At 36.7% G+C, this 19,341-nt stretch overlaps 1 protein-coding gene across 2 annotated transcripts; it reads right to left on the reverse strand.

The window, feature by feature from the left end:
- Positions 1 to 5,175: 5,175 nt before the first annotated feature.
- On the reverse strand, positions 5,176 to 11,210 carry LOC124645416 (fork head domain-containing protein crocodile-like). 2 transcript variants are annotated; one of them, XR_006986219.1, is made up of 3 exons: positions 10,102 to 11,210; positions 9,763 to 9,933; positions 5,176 to 5,962 (listed from the first exon to the last, which is right to left on the reverse strand). XR_006986219.1 is itself a non-coding variant. In XM_047185221.1 (2 exons), exon 1 carries the CDS (start codon positions 11,124 to 11,126, stop codon positions 10,116 to 10,118), a length of 1,011 nt encoding a protein of 336 aa, XP_047041177.1. In that variant the 5' UTR covers positions 11,127 to 11,210; the 3' UTR covers positions 5,176 to 5,962; positions 10,102 to 10,115. The 2 variants fall into 2 exon arrangements, 1 of the variants encoding a protein (XP_047041177.1); XM_047185221.1 differs by lacking the exon at positions 9,763 to 9,933.
- Positions 11,211 to 19,341: the final 8,131 nt, after the last annotated feature.

Below are 19,341 nucleotides of genomic sequence, written 5' to 3' on the forward strand. Positions count from 1 at the left end.
AACGTAGTAGGAGGTGAGATAGCCGTCAGGCGTCAAATCAAATTGCTTTTCGACTAGACTGCGGGTGGTTGCGGCCCGCGTTTCTCGGATTTCCAATGTTGAGATTTTAATGCGATTAGAAATAGGAAATCTATCGGGAAACTGCCACTGACCAAGATTCAATTAAAACTTTAATTTCAGACGGCGTGTGTTTCGGGGAGAATTTTAGTTCGTGTACTAAGTAAATAGTGTACTTATTTTGCATAAGTAGACGATTTTCACATTGCTCTTTTTTGTTCTCCTCGTGATCGAGTAATTCGAATGACGATTTATTTATGAATTCTATATTCTGAAATCGTTTTCGTAGTGTTTGCTTCATTCTGAAATATTATGATCTTATGTCCTATCCTACTGAGCAAAAAGTGTACAAAATACTTAGTCATTACAACGAAGAATAATCTTTTGGTTTTTGCAAAATACTGAGTAAGACAAACTGGCTGCCTACATTACATTTTGTAAGCTTAGGGGAAAAGTAACGTTGAAGTCAAATGGATGGGCTGACTGTTGTGACAAGGGGGCGTGCTCGGGAGGGGATCCATGCCAACGGGCGGGACGCCATTTTACAAGCGCAACATTTTCTTTATTGGTTGGTGAAATTGTACATTTATCATCATAATTATTTGTATCGAATTTTGACGTTTTTAGGGTTCAAAATTACGGACAGCAATTACGAGCTTAGCTTTATACACACACAAAAGTAAGATTATCTAGGAATAATCTAAATTTAGAATTTTTATGCTTCATGAACAACATACACACTTCCAAAAGCAATAATTTATTCTCTAATTGAGACTTTCTTGAAACGTCGAAGCTTGTTGAAATATCAACCCCCGGTCGTAATTCAAGCGGGCGGATTATTTTCTTATATGTTGGAGTATGATACATGACTGTGCTCAGATGCTTACCGTTCCGGTGCATCGGGACTATTAGAGGCATTGGATAAACAAAGGATTAAATTATCGCGTTAAGACAGAGATAATCCATACAGATGAGTTGGTTGTTGACCTCCGATCTCCGGGAAAGTAATGCTCTGACTCATTTCGATTTATTTTAAAGTTTGGATATTTGAAAATGTGTTCGCGACGTATAAATGAAAAGATTGGAACTTTGCACATGATTTTAATGAAACTTTATTCGGGAATCTATCGGATTTCTGCAGAAGAAAATTTTCTTTTTAACATTAATGTCAATTATTTCGCATTCTTTACTGTTTATTATATTGAATATCATTCAAGATTAGATATGACCGCCCGCTTTGAATTTGATCAAGTATAAGTAGATACTACTAGTACTAGATACTTACCTACTTAGAAATTGACGCAGAACCGTCTAAATTAAAATAACTCCTCCAGAAGTATTTTCTTTTTCTATATTTTTATCATATACAATTTTTTAACAACAACAACAATTTTTTAATTTTTTACCTACTTACTTATTTACAAACGGCTGACTTTCAGCGCACATTTTCAGTCATAAGCCCCTAAATGATAATATTAAAAACAATTTCTCACTTTATACGCATAGGTATCAAGGCCTAGTGTACTTAGTGGCGCATCGCTCCTCGCGTTTGTATTGTGTTATTATAAGATAAGGTCATGGTTACGTAAATCTACCTGTTTGTACGAGACTTACCATTTTAAACAAATAGAATTTGTGCCAATATCAACACTGCTGTTGTAGAAAAACAATAAACAATTGGTTCATTGACCTATCCAGTGGATGTTCTGCCAAAGTAAGCACCCCTTACCTTACACAATGTCTGCAGACATGTGATGTTAATTTGCTTGAATGTTTGTAAACAGTATTTTAAATTAATTATTCACAGAAGAACTGAAAATTAATTAAATGTCTCTCTTGAAATAGATAGCGAGGAGGGAACGACTGGATGTTCATGATGTAACTATTTATTACCTATTTATTTAAAAATTGAATTTATTTGCACATTTATTCTACATCTGCAGTGATTGTAGGTCTATACACAGGAACCCTAATGAAGTTAATAATAAACCCAACTGCAATAAGGCAGGCCATCCTTATCAATCACTGTTCCGATTCATCATCTGCCTATCCTTTTCCCAAGTATTTTGGGGTCAGTTTCCAAAGTACCTAACCGAATGCATCTGAGTACCAGCGTTTTACACAAGGAGCGAATGCATATCTGACCTCCTCAACCCAAACACTGGGCAAACCAATACCCCTTAGTAAGACTGGACCACCCACCAGACCCACCAGACCCAGGAGACCATACCTACATGTTTCGGTATTTTCGTGTAAACGTTTTTAGCAACACACATAAAACGATTTAATTCAAAAAAGATGGTTGAGATGACATCTACGCGGGCGGTGGCACGTCAAATTGAAGAATCCGCCACTAAATGACGCAGCCTCTTATCACGGCCCACGATGCAGTTGACCAATTTAATAAGAACTTTCTACTCAATATATAAAAAGGATCAACGTGTCATCCGAACCGGTGGATGTATTCTCATTGTTGTGACCAAGCTCGGCTTCTTGTATCGACACTTGATATTTTTTATGCATCATTGGAATGTCATCGACGGATGAGTACTTATCCTGAACTTGAAATTATATTTAGAAATACTATAAAGGCGCATATCATGTAAATGGCTATTTTTCTATTTTGAACGACTGCAGCAGGGCGTCACGAGTAGGTGATGAGAACTGCCAAACCGCAGATTTCTATGGTCACGACATTTCTTTTTGCTTAAATATTTTGGGTAGGTAAACAGTTCCAATCGTAAAGGCTTCGACTCCGAGCCAGGTTTAATAAAGCACATCTTATTTACTGATCCTTCCCATGTGGCAAAACTTATAAGGGACTATTGCTCACTCTCAAATGGCATACTAATATTTTCTGGAGAGCTAGTGCTTCTGATGACCTTGGTGTAGGTATGTATTTTGTTTACAAAAGCTCATCTCAATAACTCAAGAAAGAGTGCGCAACAACTGTAGCAATTTTAACTGCTTTTCAGAATTAATTGAAGCACCTGATCCTAGTCAGTTCGAGCTTACCACATAAAAACGCGAACTTTATATGGTTACGTTTTATTATCTTTGTGAAATAGTTAATTTACAAACATCGGGATACCTAGTTACATAATTAGAATACTATGAAATCGAATCAGGCTCAATATTTAATTATTGAAATAGAAATTAGCTTTCTTTAAACTGCATTTTTCTGTATAATCACTACGATCCCATTCAGCTGCATTAATAAACGCCTACTCGAACTACCTACTTGCCAGCCTAATTTTATTGACATGTTATTTCAATGGCTCGGCTTCAACCTCTAAAAAATGTGTGTACCGATGTTTGATTGAGTGATGATTCGATAAAATCAGGCTCGTATCCAATCGGTTGAGTGGCCACTTGTACGTTTCATTTCATTCACACTACAAACAAGCTAAAATTATTATTCACTAACGAATGGACTGAAGTTGACACACGTATTTAACTTTTTTTACCCTGCCGGAGATATTTTAAGATTTTCGGATTTTGAATGGATCCCATTTTTTTAACAGAAAATTCCCCACATCACTAAGTAGGTATAGCCTAAGAAGGATCATATTAGTTGAATGTTCAAAAATTTATTGCCACAAATAAAAATGTTCTTACAAAGAAGATTGACTAAACCATTTTTTTTCATGTGAAGATTAAAAAAAAAAAACATTTTTATACTTACATTTTATTAGTCCCGTACGTTCCTACTCACTTTCCAAATGGTCACCTATTTATGAAAATCTGAACCTGTTTCTGCATTCTTGTGCAATATGGTAGGTTTAGGTAGATTATCATTAAAATAGAGACAAACAAAGTCGATATGCTAAATACAAATAAACATTTATTATTAAATACATTTATGTACACACGATTACAATAATTATCACAAATTTATCTGCTAATAGGTAGGTCATCGAATATTTAACTATGCGAAACTGGAGCATGATATATAAACAACAATAAAATGTGACTAAGTAATTAAATCTCAGATAGGGGATTACAATTAGATACCTCAAGTCTGCTATTTTCTTGCAAAAATTTGCTTGAATTGAAATTTAGAAAGTGATATAATTTACTGGCATGGCATGGTACCTACGAAAACAACAATACACTAAGGCTACGTATGTTCAACTATCATCGTTTAGACTCTTATATTTAACTAATAACCTGATTGTGTTAAATCTCTTGTTCAAATACGAAATGTTGACATACAGTATCCATTAGTAGCGATCAGTTTATATAAAAATATATTAAACATTGAACATTATTAGAACATTGAAAATGTTCCGAATTAGCATATATTGTAATTCCATTAATTAACTAGGTACATATCGTGGTAAATTGCCATGAAATATACGTATTATGAATGCTATGCATGATAATATGAAGAATAAGAAATCTTGCGATTCGGATGCGACATTGGTAAAGATTTGCGTCTTACTGGATAGCTTACAAAATATTTTCCCGAAACAAATGGTCCGAGTTGCCGCTGCAACATCACTAAACGCATAAGCTAGTGATTGTTTATTTAGACTTATCTGTGTTGCCAGGGGAACCGATAAAATAAAATGGTAAGTTTTGAGTACTTATCTCCTAGTCAGTTATTTCTCTGAAATCTACTTTTGACTCAGTTTTATTTACACTTTATTTCTAATGTTTTGTGATAAAATAATATTTTAAAGCCTAAATGAAATGGTCTATTGAATTTCCAACTACGCAGTACTTGTAATAACTAATTGTCTTAGTACAATGAGATGGGATTTATGTTAATATACGTATATTAAGTAAGTAGGTTATCTAATTTAGGTCCGTGAAGAAACATCGATACTCGCCTCTTGTCTCTTAATACAAAACTATTGGCTAAGCTTAATAATATCCATTATAGTTTGGCCATTCAGAGAATGCGTTCCTGACACGTCGCGATTGAACTGACGACGTAACTACATTCATTGATTATTGATATAATAATGTTGTTTTAATGCTCCTCAATTGTTAAAACGGTAAACAACCAGCAAAAATATTTTTATCGTAACTGCAACGCCATTGCAAAGTTACGTCGTCAGTTCAATCGCGACGTGTCAGGAACGCATTCTCTGAATGGCCGAACTATAGCGTACGTATCTACATAATATACCTACTCAAGAAGTTGATACATTAACTGCAACTTTCTGCACGATTGCAATGTCAAGCTGAGTAAAAATCGTCGTTTTGCGACTAATGAGAACAAGACAAATCATTCAAAATAAGTGTCATCTTCTATCGCCGGTATCGCCCAACATACATAAAACGTAATCAATATTATTTTCCAGTTAAGGTGTCTATTTTACAAATATTTTGCTTAACGTAGCAGACTAGAATAACAGCACATCCCCTGTACTTATTTTCACAAACACTTTATTTCTTGACAGGGGAAATCTACGCTTTATAGAACAATTAAGTATTATACTTACTTAAAACTAAATATTTACATTTTCATCTAACAATATTTTCTGGAGACCGAGTGATACGTACATGCATGCAGGTACATAATACTGATTTAGTGAATAATACTGAAATTTTGTTGTGCCTTGGCCTACGCACCTATATCAATTTATTGAACGCTACATTATTTCGGAATTATCGGATTTCGTCTTAACTATTTATTATATTAAGTTCATAGGTAAACGAATACGAATATACATACTAAATTAAGTCTTCGGACACTATCATTTGATGATATCTCCTGCGGAGATACATAGACGATAGCTTGAACAATATAAATTATAAACATTTGCTAAAAGTTGTGCACCACGCTTAATACATCATAGTTCTTACGACACTAAGTGGCCATATCTTCCAGACACGTTAAATATTTGCGTCACCCCTGCACTCAGCCTCCCGCTGTATTCTGGTTCCGCTAAACCTGAGACAAAAACAATTCATCATTATTTTTTCAATTATTTTACATCAATACCACAGAGGCAAAAAATGTTTTCAATAGTATTCAAATCTAGCTTCCCTGTCCAAAATAAGTTAACATAATGCGCAAAACCTCAGACATTTCAAACGATTTTTCATTGACGTGACCAAATTCTGAGAGAAAAAACATTTAAAATGTACAATGTTTCGCAGTGTCAGCAGCAGTGATAAAAAAATCATTTCTTGATTAAAAATTACAGGTATTTAAGTATAATGTGAAAACAATGTTTTTCACGAACAGATTTTTTTTATTAGCAATTATGATAATAATTTTCAGATTATCTTTTACTGTCAGAATTGTTTCTATGAAATTTTTATTCTCCGATGATCTTACAAACATAGAAAACAAAAACCGATAACATGCCTTCTTCATCCCTATTCCATTCCTCTCCTCTCTTTTACGAATTCTATCCATTTAAAAAGAAAACGGTTTGATTGAGTCTGTTCATTTGTCTGATCAAATTATTTTCAGGTTTAGCGCTTATCATTACACGTAGGTACTTATATAAATTTTGGTTGTTAAGAAAATACCTATAAAGCCGAAAGGGGTGAAATTAGCCCTCGTAGAGCGTTAATTACATTATTTTTCAATCGGAATAGTAACTGCATGATTTACCGCCAACTAAAAAATTCTTAAAATCTTTCAATGTCGTGCAAGCTCTAGCTAGTTCAATGAAAGCATAGAAAAGACAAACTCGCGGACACTGCTTACTAAATTTTCGACTAAACTGACCGTGACTGGGCAAAGAGCATAAAACCAAATAAAGTTTTTACGATTTTAACGATGATAAGTAATGTTTATTAGTTAGAACTTCAAATTACAATAGGTACCTACATTCATTCATTATCTCTGCGTGTCATATTAGTCGTGTTTTTTTGGCAAAGCTTAAGCTTCTCAGATTGGCTTTAGCACAGAACTTCCTACCCTAATTCCGGAAGTCCTTATGAGATTATCATATTGTTTGCAGCCCTGGTTATCTTTGCAAATTCCTCAGTGAAATTAGTTTTGTATTTAAGCAATTTCATCATAGGTCGAAAAAGTACGCTAGGGACTTTGAGATGAATCTGAAGACAGAGTCGTTAAACCTAGGAGCGCCAGAGTCACGAGATAATGAATAGCAGTAGTACTTGGTAATGCATTCATATGCTTATCAGATTGCAAAAATATTTTATACTTAACTGGCGGAACTACTGCCCGTTAGCCTTTGTTAATCGGGCATAATTTAGCTTTCAAACGGTATAATAATTTTTAGAATCGGTTCAACGATCGAATTGATCCTGAAAAAGATTCTTAAATATCTTTTATTAAAACCTTAGTTCCATATTGTTACGTAGTTTATATAGGCATTTATTTGTATAAATATTATACTTATCTAGTACCTACTTAAATTCCTAATTTCCTAAATTGATTCAAGCTTTTCCGTTTTTTCAAAACTAAGTGTATAGGTATTTTATATTTTTAGTTGTAATAACAACAATAAAACACGAATTGCTTACAGAATAAACCAGCGGTCGATAAGTATTGACCGACACGTAATAAATAATACTTTATGTACATATCTATGTTTTATGGAATATAGTGGGGCGTTAAGACGTTAACGTATTTATGGCTTTCAATCGTAAGGTTTTACGACACTAATGTTTTATGAGGTAAGTACCTACTTCGTTCCTCCTATAGAGGATCAAACTCTCCGCCCACAATCGCACCTACTTTATAATTAAAGAAGCCGTTTCCCGCGGTTTTACCCGCGACCTGTGGGAATTACTGCCCCTAAAGGGATAAAACTACCTATATAGGGAGGCTATCTACTCGGGTAGAGTGTAGCTTTTTAACAGTGAAAGAATTTTTCAAAGCGGATGCGTAACAAAGTAACATAGGCAACAGAGAAACACAGGCAAATATTATCGAGGTGCGGACATCGTCTCAACGATAATACTCATTCTCTTAAGGCGCATCATACTTCACATCACACATCACATCATCAGCCTATCGCAGTCCACTGCTGGACATAGGCCTCTCCAAGTGCACGCCACTGAGATCTATTTTCGGCTTCCTCATACTTCAGGTGGGTGACAACTGAAAGACATCATTACACAATACAAGCTGTTGATTTGCATCCGTGCCATAGTCAAGGACGTAATTATACTAATGATTCTCAACCCAAATCAACAAAAAAATCGGCAGGAAAATTTTTGATTTTATTTTTTTTTTCGGAAATCCGTCAATGTTATCTAGCCGTATTTAAACTTGGCGCGTGTGTTACTGGCCTTAAAACCGTGCTGCGCCCTCACACAAACCCAAACAGAAAGCATACGTAACGATCATTCATAAATTTCATTCATAAAATTGGATTACTTCTGAAATGCTACGACTTTACAATGACAAAAAAAGCCGTGCGTATTAGCTATTTCCCGTCTACTGTAATTACAATCGATTATTTACGTATTTCATGTCCTCCTCCTGACGTATGGCACAAATGCAAATCAACACCTTGTATAACAATGCCATAAAGTAAGATGTAGCAGTACGTTAATCAAAAGATAAAAATTACATTATTGATATATTTTCTCAAAACAGATTTATAATTAATCGATAAATTGTCCGCTTCTTTTGGTAAAATTTTCAGGAAAGTACCTACTTTATGAACCCTTTGTGAGAGGTTGAGCTATAGCTGATGAGTGTAATAGAACAGTTGATAGAAAAACAAGTGATAATGATGATGATGAATAATAGATTTTCATATTATTTTTCTGGTGGAAAAATTTGAAAGACTTGCACATTTACGACCTTTTACTGTCAGATCCGAATAAGATGGGTAAATCATTATGTCAAATGAAATGGGTGCCTATAATCATATAGCTAAGTAGCTCGGGCCAAGTAGCCATGTAACCACGCAGGTACGTGGTAAAACTGGTAAGTTATTTTACTTATAAAATTTTGTGATGTGTTTAGATTACTCCTTTTAGTATAGTATGCTGTCGCATTATAAGCAGCAAGTTCCCAAGCACACGCTTTTGTTATTTTTTGTGGTCGAGCACTTGGTCACCAGATGGTCAGTTGTTTTACACAAAAAATTAAACAACTTAAATTGTTTTAACAAATCTAAGAATTTGCATTTAAAATAATGGTTTGTTGCGACCATGATGAACGTGGTTGCGCCTCTGTCGAAGAAGTAGGTAGGTACCTAATGAATTTCCGTTGTAATTTCTCTTATTTATTATGTAGTTAGTGACTGAAGAAACTTGTAACTGTCGTAGTATGTGTAAAATCACCGCATACGTAAATTTATCTATAAAAATGCATCCCATCTACTTTCATTCGGATCGTGCACCTAATTTCTGGAGAGGATGCGATCCGCACCGTAACAACTTTTTTAACATTGAAATTGTGTCTATGAATTTGGTGCGTTTAGCGGTAACAACATAGTTACACAATTACACATACGAAATACTTGCATGTATTACGGTCACCTACCTATCTGTTAAAGATATTGTGTACCTACCTATTGTCGAATACCAAATTAAGCTCCATTATGCTGCACATTCTTTGGATAATGTATGTCCAAAACAAATCAAAACAAATGAACTGTGAGACTTCCGTAAGGCATCACACCGCGAGCGGCGTGCGGCGGCTGCGGCGACGGGCTGCGCCCGCACTCACACCGGCTTGCACACGCACACCCTGCCAGTTTCACCACTTATTGTTACGTCTAGTATTCTAACACATGCAGAGTTTCGACATACCTATAGGTGTTAACGGAGCGGGAGGCGGCAGGGTCGGCCGCCGATCTGAACAGTGGTTATCGACGCGCCGCCACTTGCCTCCACGGCATCTCCGGCAACTGCGCTATATTTATCCGCTCTGGAACTGACGCGTGCGGCTAAATCCGTTCGGCGCCGAGCGATGCCGGCCTCCTGCAACCACAACCACGTCACGAAGTGTCTCGGTGCACACCGGCGCTCCCTCGATGGACCGACGGAGCGGCGGACCGGCACGCACAGCTGAATTCGCAGACGCTTTTACACCTAAAATAAAATCGCAGGGCGCAAGCTTTGAAGTAGTAAAGTAACTATGGAGCTCACCTGAGGGCATGGTCTCAGTAGGACTTGTGTGCTGGCGCAGGAGCGGCGGCGACGCACGCTTGATGATGATAGTATGAGGGTGCGGGCGTGCGGTAGTGGTGATGTGGCGGTGGCGACGCCCGGTATGCGTCTGGTACGGGAGAACCGCTGCGGAAGCCGGCCAACTGACAGCTTGGCGGCTCGAACAGATCGCGGAATGCTGGCGGTAGTTGCTCGGTTGGAGGTTCGGGTGCTGCGTACCATCCGGACGTGGCGGCACGAAATTCTTCAGCTACCAGTGAGTACGGTTGCGGCGAACAGTAGACGGCTGAAGCTGGAAGTCGCGGTTCACTGAAGTCGTCAAGAGTATCCACTGGTTTGTCATATCGCGCACAATCTGCGCCCGGTTCTCGTTTCGGCCGACACTCGAAAATGCGAGGTTTAACGTCAGGCTTTACGTCACGTTGTGGTCCAAGCGCATCCGCAGCACTAAGCGCTTCCTGTGCGCTCAGTGCTTCTTGAGCTTGATGCATTTGCTGCTGTCTCTTTAGTGCTTCTTCTTTCTCTCTAAGCGCATCTTTCTTTTTGAAGCGACGCCGCCGGCGCAAGTATGAACCGTTATCAAACATATTATATGAATCGGGATCTAGTGTCCAGTAACTTCCTTTACCGGGTTTTTTATCGTCTCTTGCCACTTTCACGAAGCACTCATTGAGACTTAGATTATGTCGTATGGAGTTCTGCCAACCTTGTTTGTTTTCTCTGTAGTAGGGAAAGCGTTCCATTATAAATTGATAAATACCGTTTAGTGTTATGCGTCTTTCAGGAGCGTTTTGTATGGCCATCGCTATCAAGGCGATATAGGAGTAGGGTGGCTTTACCATATCTTTTGGGGCGCCAACATGTTGTTGATGAGGATGAAGGTAGGGGGCTCCATATCCGTAGCGATATTGTTCATAAGCATATGGCGTCACACCTGCTGAGTAGCCTCCAGCGGCTCCTCCGCGGTACGCATAGGGGCTCTGTTCACCGAACAACGCGTGCATTTTGCCGGCTACGTTCACTGTCGCAACATGCTCAACCGAAAGCGCGGAACCTTCAACGCGTTGCTCTTACGGCAACAAAACGACGACTGACCAATTTTGTTTAGATTCACAACAAGGCCGGTTTACATAGCGGAGGCTAAGCGAGAGACGAATGAGCGGTGGTGTGGGCACAGCCGTACGACATACTTGTGCCCCGCCTTCTGGCATGTATCTCGCTCGCGCCTGCTGATCCGTGCCACATTCGTCTCCGTCGCACCGCGAACGTGGGGTGATGTACGCCCAGGGTACAGTAATGGGCGGCGCTTGCGCTACCGTGACTGCACTGCCCCTATAGTGACATTCCTCACCCTAGTTCTATATCCTGACCCATTGTCCATTTGTCAACCTTTCTCGCATATTACAAGCGTTGTTTCACTGGTCCAGTAATTTTAGAGAAATTTTAACTGAAATACCTGCCTTTCTAATTAGATTTTTCCTTGTCATTTAATCATTTAGTCTTAATTTGGTGTTTAATTTCAGTGTGTTTAGGTTTAGGTTAGGCACATAGACAAGGCATAACTAAGAAGTAGAGTTACGCCCAATGTGTTCCATGCTTTAGAGTTCAGAGGTTACGTTTTAAATGGACTATGCATAAGCTGAAAATTGGGTTTTCAGTAGGAAGGTATATAGAAACCGCTGTTGAGTAGGTAATGTTGAGTATAGGTACGGTATTATGCAGGTATTTTTGACCTTTGACGTTGAAATGAGTGATGTGAACGCGAGAGTTTACGTTTAGACAATCAGTAAGTATTATTCTACGAAATAATTTCCCAAATGTGAGTTACTCAATTAAAAATATCAATTTAACGTAATTGGCAACAAACTTACCTATTTAGGACTCTGAAATTTTGTATTGGGGTTCTTTTGAAGACGAGCTCGTGGTTAGGTGATTCAAAATTTTGTTTGAGCGATCAATCATAATAAGTATAAGCAAAGCTTGTCGCGGTTGGTCCATAGACGAGTGACTTGCGTCTTGTGATGACGAGTACGTCCGTGTCCATCCGATTTGAACATCTTCGGCAGTCGTTACTGGTATTCAAAAGCCAGAAAGTCTCACTACTAGTGTAGGCAACATTTGAAACTATTACTAGGTAGAATTCATTAGGAATTATTTAGGTAGACTTTGAAACTAATATTTTTTTAATCTCAACGAATTATGGAGTTTATATTAGTTTAAGTAGTTATTATATTAAATAAGAATGTGGGTATGTTTATTATGTACACATTTACCATTTTTACACAATAATTAGTAATGAAGTTTATTTTCAAAAACAATCTTTCGTCGATTATCGTTTTGCACGAGCTTATACTTATTGTTCTTCTTTTTCTTGTTTTTGCCCTATTCCAAAGGTATTTTCTCTCATTACCATTGATCATATTTCAGGCTTCCGTACCCTAAGGGAAAAACGTGGCCGTCTTCCACCAGATTGTATTTATCTTATAAACTGTGACAGTTAGACAACTGAAATCTGTCTATAATAAAATACAGCCGGTACGGCTCACCTGTTTTTTTGCCAATTAATAGATCACTAGATGCTGCCTGACGTTCACCGGGTTCTTGAAGTTACTATATGCTTAGTGCGCGAGATAAGTTGCGCAGACGCAGGTGCATACGTACCTATACTCTCTTAGCCCGTTCGGGCGGCAATCCGACAAAACAGGAGGGATCAGGCGCAGGTCCGACACTTAAGTGCTCCCAACGTGCGTGCGTGCACTAATGACTCACTAGCAACTTTCGCATTCTGAGCAGCTCCAAGTAAGTTACTTAAACCCCACATACCCATTCGGGTCTTAAGGTCGAGAATCCGCCGATACTTATTTGTAGCTTAGGACAGTGGTAGCTTGACAAACTCACCGACAGCCTATCTACCTAAAGTAAAAACAGCTAGGTAGGTATTTTGGATGGAAAAGTGTAGTGTGGATGTAGGTACTCGTGTTAATGCTAATAAATCAATGATTGACAATGGTATATTTACTTTATTGAATACCTACTTATTAAAGTTATTATCTCTCGGCCATTGTACTTAGTCAAACATCCTATTACAACATAGCTTAGAAGATTAGAATGGCTTCGTTCAAAAGTATTTTAGAAATTGGCGTTTCTTTATCAGTTCTTACGTAAAATCAGTTAAAAGTTTTTGATGGAAGAAATCTTTCAGGTAGGTAGTGAGAAATCAGAGAGCTTGTCTTGAATAAATTCTGCGTGTAAGAAAAATAAATAAGGATTTTTACCTTGCCTTGGCCATCTACAAATGTACGCTACGCGTAGAGCTACGGGCGGCGTAGCGCTCTATGGCCCTGCAGTTACTTATATTTTTTCGTTCTTTACCTATACTAATATAATCTATCTATACCTATAGACCTACCTATATATCTATACCTATACTAATATAATAAAGACGAAAGTTTTTTATTTGTTTGTACCCTAAAGGCTCCAAAACTACTGAACCGATTTGTAAAATTCGTTCACTATTTGAAGCTACAGGCTATTTTATGTCTGTCTACTGCCTGTTAGTTTAATGCTACCCTACACTTACCTACTAGAATTGGGCGCAGTTATACTTTCTGCACATACTTCTCTGTAAAAATCAAATCTACGATAGAAGAGTTCATCCTATGGTGAAGTTTAGTCAACTTACAACTTCGGTAATTATCTCAAGTGTGATACCAACATAATAGGTAAAACTGTTTTGAATGGGTACCTACCTACATGTACATCTATAAATATTTATATTAATACAAAACAAATAGACACTATTACTTCACAATCTTTGCCATTTACCATTTGGGATCCGCTCTCCTCGTTCTGCAGCATCAGGTCAGTTCTAGGTTGAATCTTAGTTTGGGCTACCTCTAAGACCAAAGTTCCAGACAGAAACTGTTCTACCCGTGGCCCAGGGACCGCAGGGAGAAAAATGTCTTTGCGAGTTGATTTAGGGGCCCTTGGCTGCTAAGCTATTCTCCAAGTATCGTTCAAATTTCTGAAATATCATCATCTTTACTTGACTTTTTCGTAATTATCTATGTCAGCTTCTATTCTAACTGGATACAGTAGTACCAGTGTTTTAAATGGAGCTTCTGCGTATCTGACCTCGTCAACCCAATTAAGTAATTGAGCAACACACTAGGTACCAACGTCAGTTGTCAGACTTTCGGGCTTCAACTATAGCCACTGCCACGATGTTCAAATAACAGCCGTGACTTACCAGTTTAACGTGCTTTCTGAAATGGGCCGAATATGAATAAACTCGTTTTATTATTATGTGGTACGGTAGTATCAATCGGTCTATCACCACTATACCAGGTTATTGTTCAGGTGTTAGCCCTGATAGTCAGATCAGTGATGATAGATCGATCCTCGTATGATGTGATGTGATATGAATATTTTAGCGAACTATGAAGGTTGGGTAAATATGTATCACCTACTTATACATACAAAGTTAACGGAGCATAAGTCAAAACTTAGTCATAGTTGACTATCCCCGATCCTCTATTATTCTGGCTCAAGATTATGTCTATTGTCTATGCAAGTGCCAGACATGATATTTCGGTTAGGTTCACTGGAACGGCGACATGCCTGAAATAAATATAGTTACACCATAGGAATAGAAATAGATTTTTTTTAAATTTATTTATTTATTTATACACACAACCTTACATAATGAAAAAAAGTAATTAGTTAGTAATTAGTACTTTTCGATAACCCTCAAATAATGGACACATATTTTTTCTTTTCTCTTACAAACAAATAACAACGAAGTAAACTCGATTGATTTTTTTTTCAAAAATGCGATTCGATGAGATACTGTGCCGCATCGCGGGAACCTGCGATGCGAATTTCTGCGATACGTTTGGTATCACAAGCATTCCTTCAAGTGCAGTCAGCCGTTTTAGCAGTGTTTTTAGGAAGCATAAGATAGATCGCAACATGATTATTGCACTGCTGTTATTGTTGAATAGATACAAAAGAAAAAAAGAAGATTCTGGGTTCATCCATTTATTACTATTACCTATGAACTCTGACGGGAACTATTTTTCTAGCAAGTATTATGGGTTGAGAACTGAAGAAGATACAATTTTTACATTTTAATAAAACAAACTATTCTATTATTTTAGAATGATATACCTTCATTTGACGAGTTTTTGAGTTTATTATTGTTACGGACAATTTAATAAGTCCGGGCACTATTAATAATGTAAGTATTCATAATGCCCGACGCAAATGTGCAATGTGATCAATACAGAAAGATTAATCACTTTTGCCGGCCATTATGAATAATGCCCACCCTTCTTGGGCAAAGTAATCTAATAGGTGAACTGTACCTAGTGTTTTTGTTTATTAAATGATATTATACAAAATTTCAAATCATGAAAAGTTAACCAAAAATAAACTATATAATGTCATAACATCATTAGTTACCTACTCTACTTTTATTTCTATAAAAAAATATTACCTACTTAAGAACAATACTTTCAATATTAAAAATCGAGTTCCAAAAACGTTAAATTAAAAAAAAATACACGAGGATTGAGCCCCTGTTGTTCATAGACATAATATTAGTAAACAGGACTGCGCACCTTTATCCAAAAAACGAGCCGAGTGAAATAGTTAGTACGGAGGCTGTCTGTCCCTTTCTAATAGGGTGACTATGAGATTAAGCTATGTGAGACAAATCCGAATTTGCTAAGATTATTAAACGCAGATTGGTACTGAAGATTTAACTTACGCAGTTTGTGACCTTAAGATACTTATAAAGGCTTTTAATAATTAGCGGGAATTAGCAGTATAAAAGCAGGAAGATTCGAAGTGAAGACTGTTTTTTTTTATTTCTACTTCATATACAACATGTAACTTAATTAACGCACATCCTGAAATTAGTTTGTTCAGAATCGTTTACTGAATCGATTTATATCATTTTTAATATAGGTAATTTTTTATCCCAAAAATAATTAAAACTACGGAAATTATTGTCATATTCCCTGTACAGTCAAAACAAATTCAAATAGACCGTAACTCAAAGTAATAAGACTTCGTGTATTGTCGGCTTTTTCCGTAGTTTCGTTATGTTGTGTCGAGTCGAGCGGCGCGCGGCGCTTTATTGCGTGCGTAGTAGTAAGACCAAAAAGTTCTCCAAGAATTGGTATAACTAATTTAGTAAATAACAATGCATATACATGTTAAATTAAAAATTCAGTCTATGTATTATGATTATCACATAATATTCTAATTGGGGTGTTTGAGGGTGTGCGTTAATTACGTTACATGTTGTATAGACTGGTGAGCCATTTATGTCGCCTTTCTTCATTTTTTGGGAAGCTATAACAATAGTACAACAGTTTTAAAATCCATCACCCATATTTTCACTCATTACAAGAATTCATGGGCACCCTAGTTGTTTGGTTAACGAAAATGTTATTATTAGCTAACCTGTGGAACGATATATTGCAACCACCATAGGATTCACTTTTACAAGTATAAACGCAACAGTTTTTCACCATTTAAATAGTTTAAATTGATTTAATACAAAAAATATAAAGAAAATTTTTAATAAAGCATTTAAAAATTGTAAGTCAACAAATTAATAAAAATCGCATTAATTTATTATACGAATAAATTATTTATATAAATTATTATTCTTAAAACATAAACAACATTTTTTTTTTTTTTTTTTTTTTTTTTTTTTTTCTAGCGGTAACCCTGAACATTCTTGGCGCGTAATCAGCATTTAAAATTTTATTTATATTTTTTGTATTAAATCAATTTAAACTATTAAAATGGTGAAAAAGTGTTGCGTTTATACTTGTAAAACTGAATCCTATGGTGGTTGCAATATATCGTTCCACAGGTTAGCTAATAATAACATTTTCGTAAATCAAACAACTAGGGTGCCCATGAATTCTTGTAATGAGTGAAAATATGGGTGATGGATATTAAAACTGTTGAACTATTGTTATAGCTTCCCAAAAAATGAAGAAAGGCGACATAAACGGCTCAGCAGTCTATATGTTAAGCAAAAAAAAAAACAGTCTTCACTTCGAATCTCCCTGCTTTTATACTGCTAATTCCCGCTAATTATTAAAAGCCTATATTAGTACTTTAAGGTCACAAACTGCGTAAGTTAAAATTTCAATACCAATCTGTGTTTAATAATCTTAGCAAATTCGGATTTGTCTCACAAAGCTTAATCTCATAGTCACCCTATTAGAAAGGGACAGACGGCCTCCGTACTATCTGCTTCACTCGGCTCGTTTTTTGGGGTATAAGGCGATTATCATACTGCCCCGCATGATGCAGCGTAGCGCGTGGATGCGTTTTTTTCCGTTGCTTGTAAATATCTCCGTTTGTATGGAAAACACACATAGTCCAACACACTGAAAATGCATCTACGCGCGTTCATGCGGATCACGCGCATACACGCGGAGAAACATGCACCCCCGCGCGTAGGTGCGGGGCGAAACGCAAGGTATGGCACACTGAATCCCGCAGTGCCGCGAGTGATTTTGAATGGGCGTGACGTGTATATTTGAAAATGGAACTCGAGAGCCGCCATGCGTGAATCTACAAAACGCACCTACGCGCGTGAGTGCGCAAAAAACCCGCACGATGATGCAGATCTGCACTCCCGCAGGAACGCGCGTAGGTGCGTCGACACGCAAGATGGAGCGTGATGCGGGGCAGTGTGAAGATCACCTAAGTGCGCAGTCCTGTGTAGTATATTACGTCTATGTGATCATTTAACAACCAACGCCATCTACATGTTACTTTGTTAAATTACTTATTGTCACCCCTACTTTCAAGCTTTCAGGGGTGACAATCTCAAGCAAACAAGAAAACGTTTTATTATAAGTCTAATGAACATGGCTATTATAGATTTTCTTTTTTTTTCAGTTTTCAGAGTGACATTTTGATTTTACGTTGCTGTGTGTAAGGTAGGTATTTAAGAAACTAACTTATAGATGGCGTAATTTATGAAAATGATGATGTGTGACTACGTGGCTAGTAGTAAAGCTAGCTAACATGCGTAAGAGGGCGCCAGCACATCATGTGTTGTGTGACTTGCCTTTTTTATTTTAATTTTCAGCTAAAATCTTCAATCCAACTTTTTTTGCAAATTGCAGCAATTAGGTACTGAAAAATATATTTTTTATTGATTTTTTTGTCCTATAAAATATTTTCTACATGCAACATCATGCAACAAATGTCATGTCAATATTGTCAATCAAACAAAAGTGATGCCGGTTGGCGCCATCGAGCTTAGAATTATAAGGAGACGCCGTGTTGTTATAGACGTATCTATAGTTATATAAATATGAAACAAACTATGCAACATAGTTCTGTCTCACTCTTTCTAAGCAGATAAGTGTATTTGAAAACAGGGACAACAATATTTTTGTGATTGCGTAAAATGATGACATTTTACTTTTGAATTCCTCCGGTTTGTAGGTGCGTGCCATATCTGGCCATATGTCATGGTAGTTGTGCTGTCAAATAGGTGCTCTTCGTGACTTATTTTTGCTATTTTATAGAAAATCACTCGTGTTTACTTTTAAGACTTTACTATTTCAATAGTGAAATAATCAACGAATATGCCTATGTGTTGTATTGTGAAGTGTGGTGCTAGGAAGCACCAAAATGAAGCTGGATTGTCGTTACACAGGTTAGGAACCTATTTTTGCTAGAAACTACATAAAATAATTCACATTGGATAAAAAATATGTTACGGGAACATGAATTGATGGTGAAAGTACTTATATTTTGGTTTATTTCTGTATAAAAACCTATATTTAGAAATAAATGTTGTTTACAATAACATGTCATATTGGCATAGTGCTGTGCAGTTGTCATAATAGTATCGATATATTATCCACTTAATAAGTCTGCTTTTACAAATTTTAACATCAGAACTTACTGTCCCTAAGACACTGAGCCCTCAGAGTTGTGTATTATTTTCAATAAAACATCTTTATTTTGTTCTTTAGTTAAATACTAGCTTTTCCTCGCGGTTTTAGTTGCGTTCCGAATATATGTGTATATTTTTAGGGTTTTATGTTTTTATATATATATCCTTCATTTTACAGATAAAAAGTTTTAAAATGCAGTTAAAAACATTTTGATTAAAAAGGCGTATTATAAAATTCAGGATTTTAAAGACATATTTTATTGAAAATAATATGT

This window comes from Helicoverpa zea, chromosome 31 (genome assembly GCF_022581195.2).
Source record: "Helicoverpa zea isolate HzStark_Cry1AcR chromosome 31, ilHelZeax1.1, whole genome shotgun sequence".
Classification (NCBI taxonomy): domain Eukaryota; kingdom Metazoa; phylum Arthropoda; class Insecta; order Lepidoptera; family Noctuidae; genus Helicoverpa; species Helicoverpa zea.

Excerpts from the sequence above, each read along its gene's own strand:
- LOC124645416 (XM_047185221.1), bottom strand. The coding sequence starts at position 11,126 with ATGCACGCGTTGTTCGGTGAACAGAGCCCCTATGCGTACCGCGGAGGA.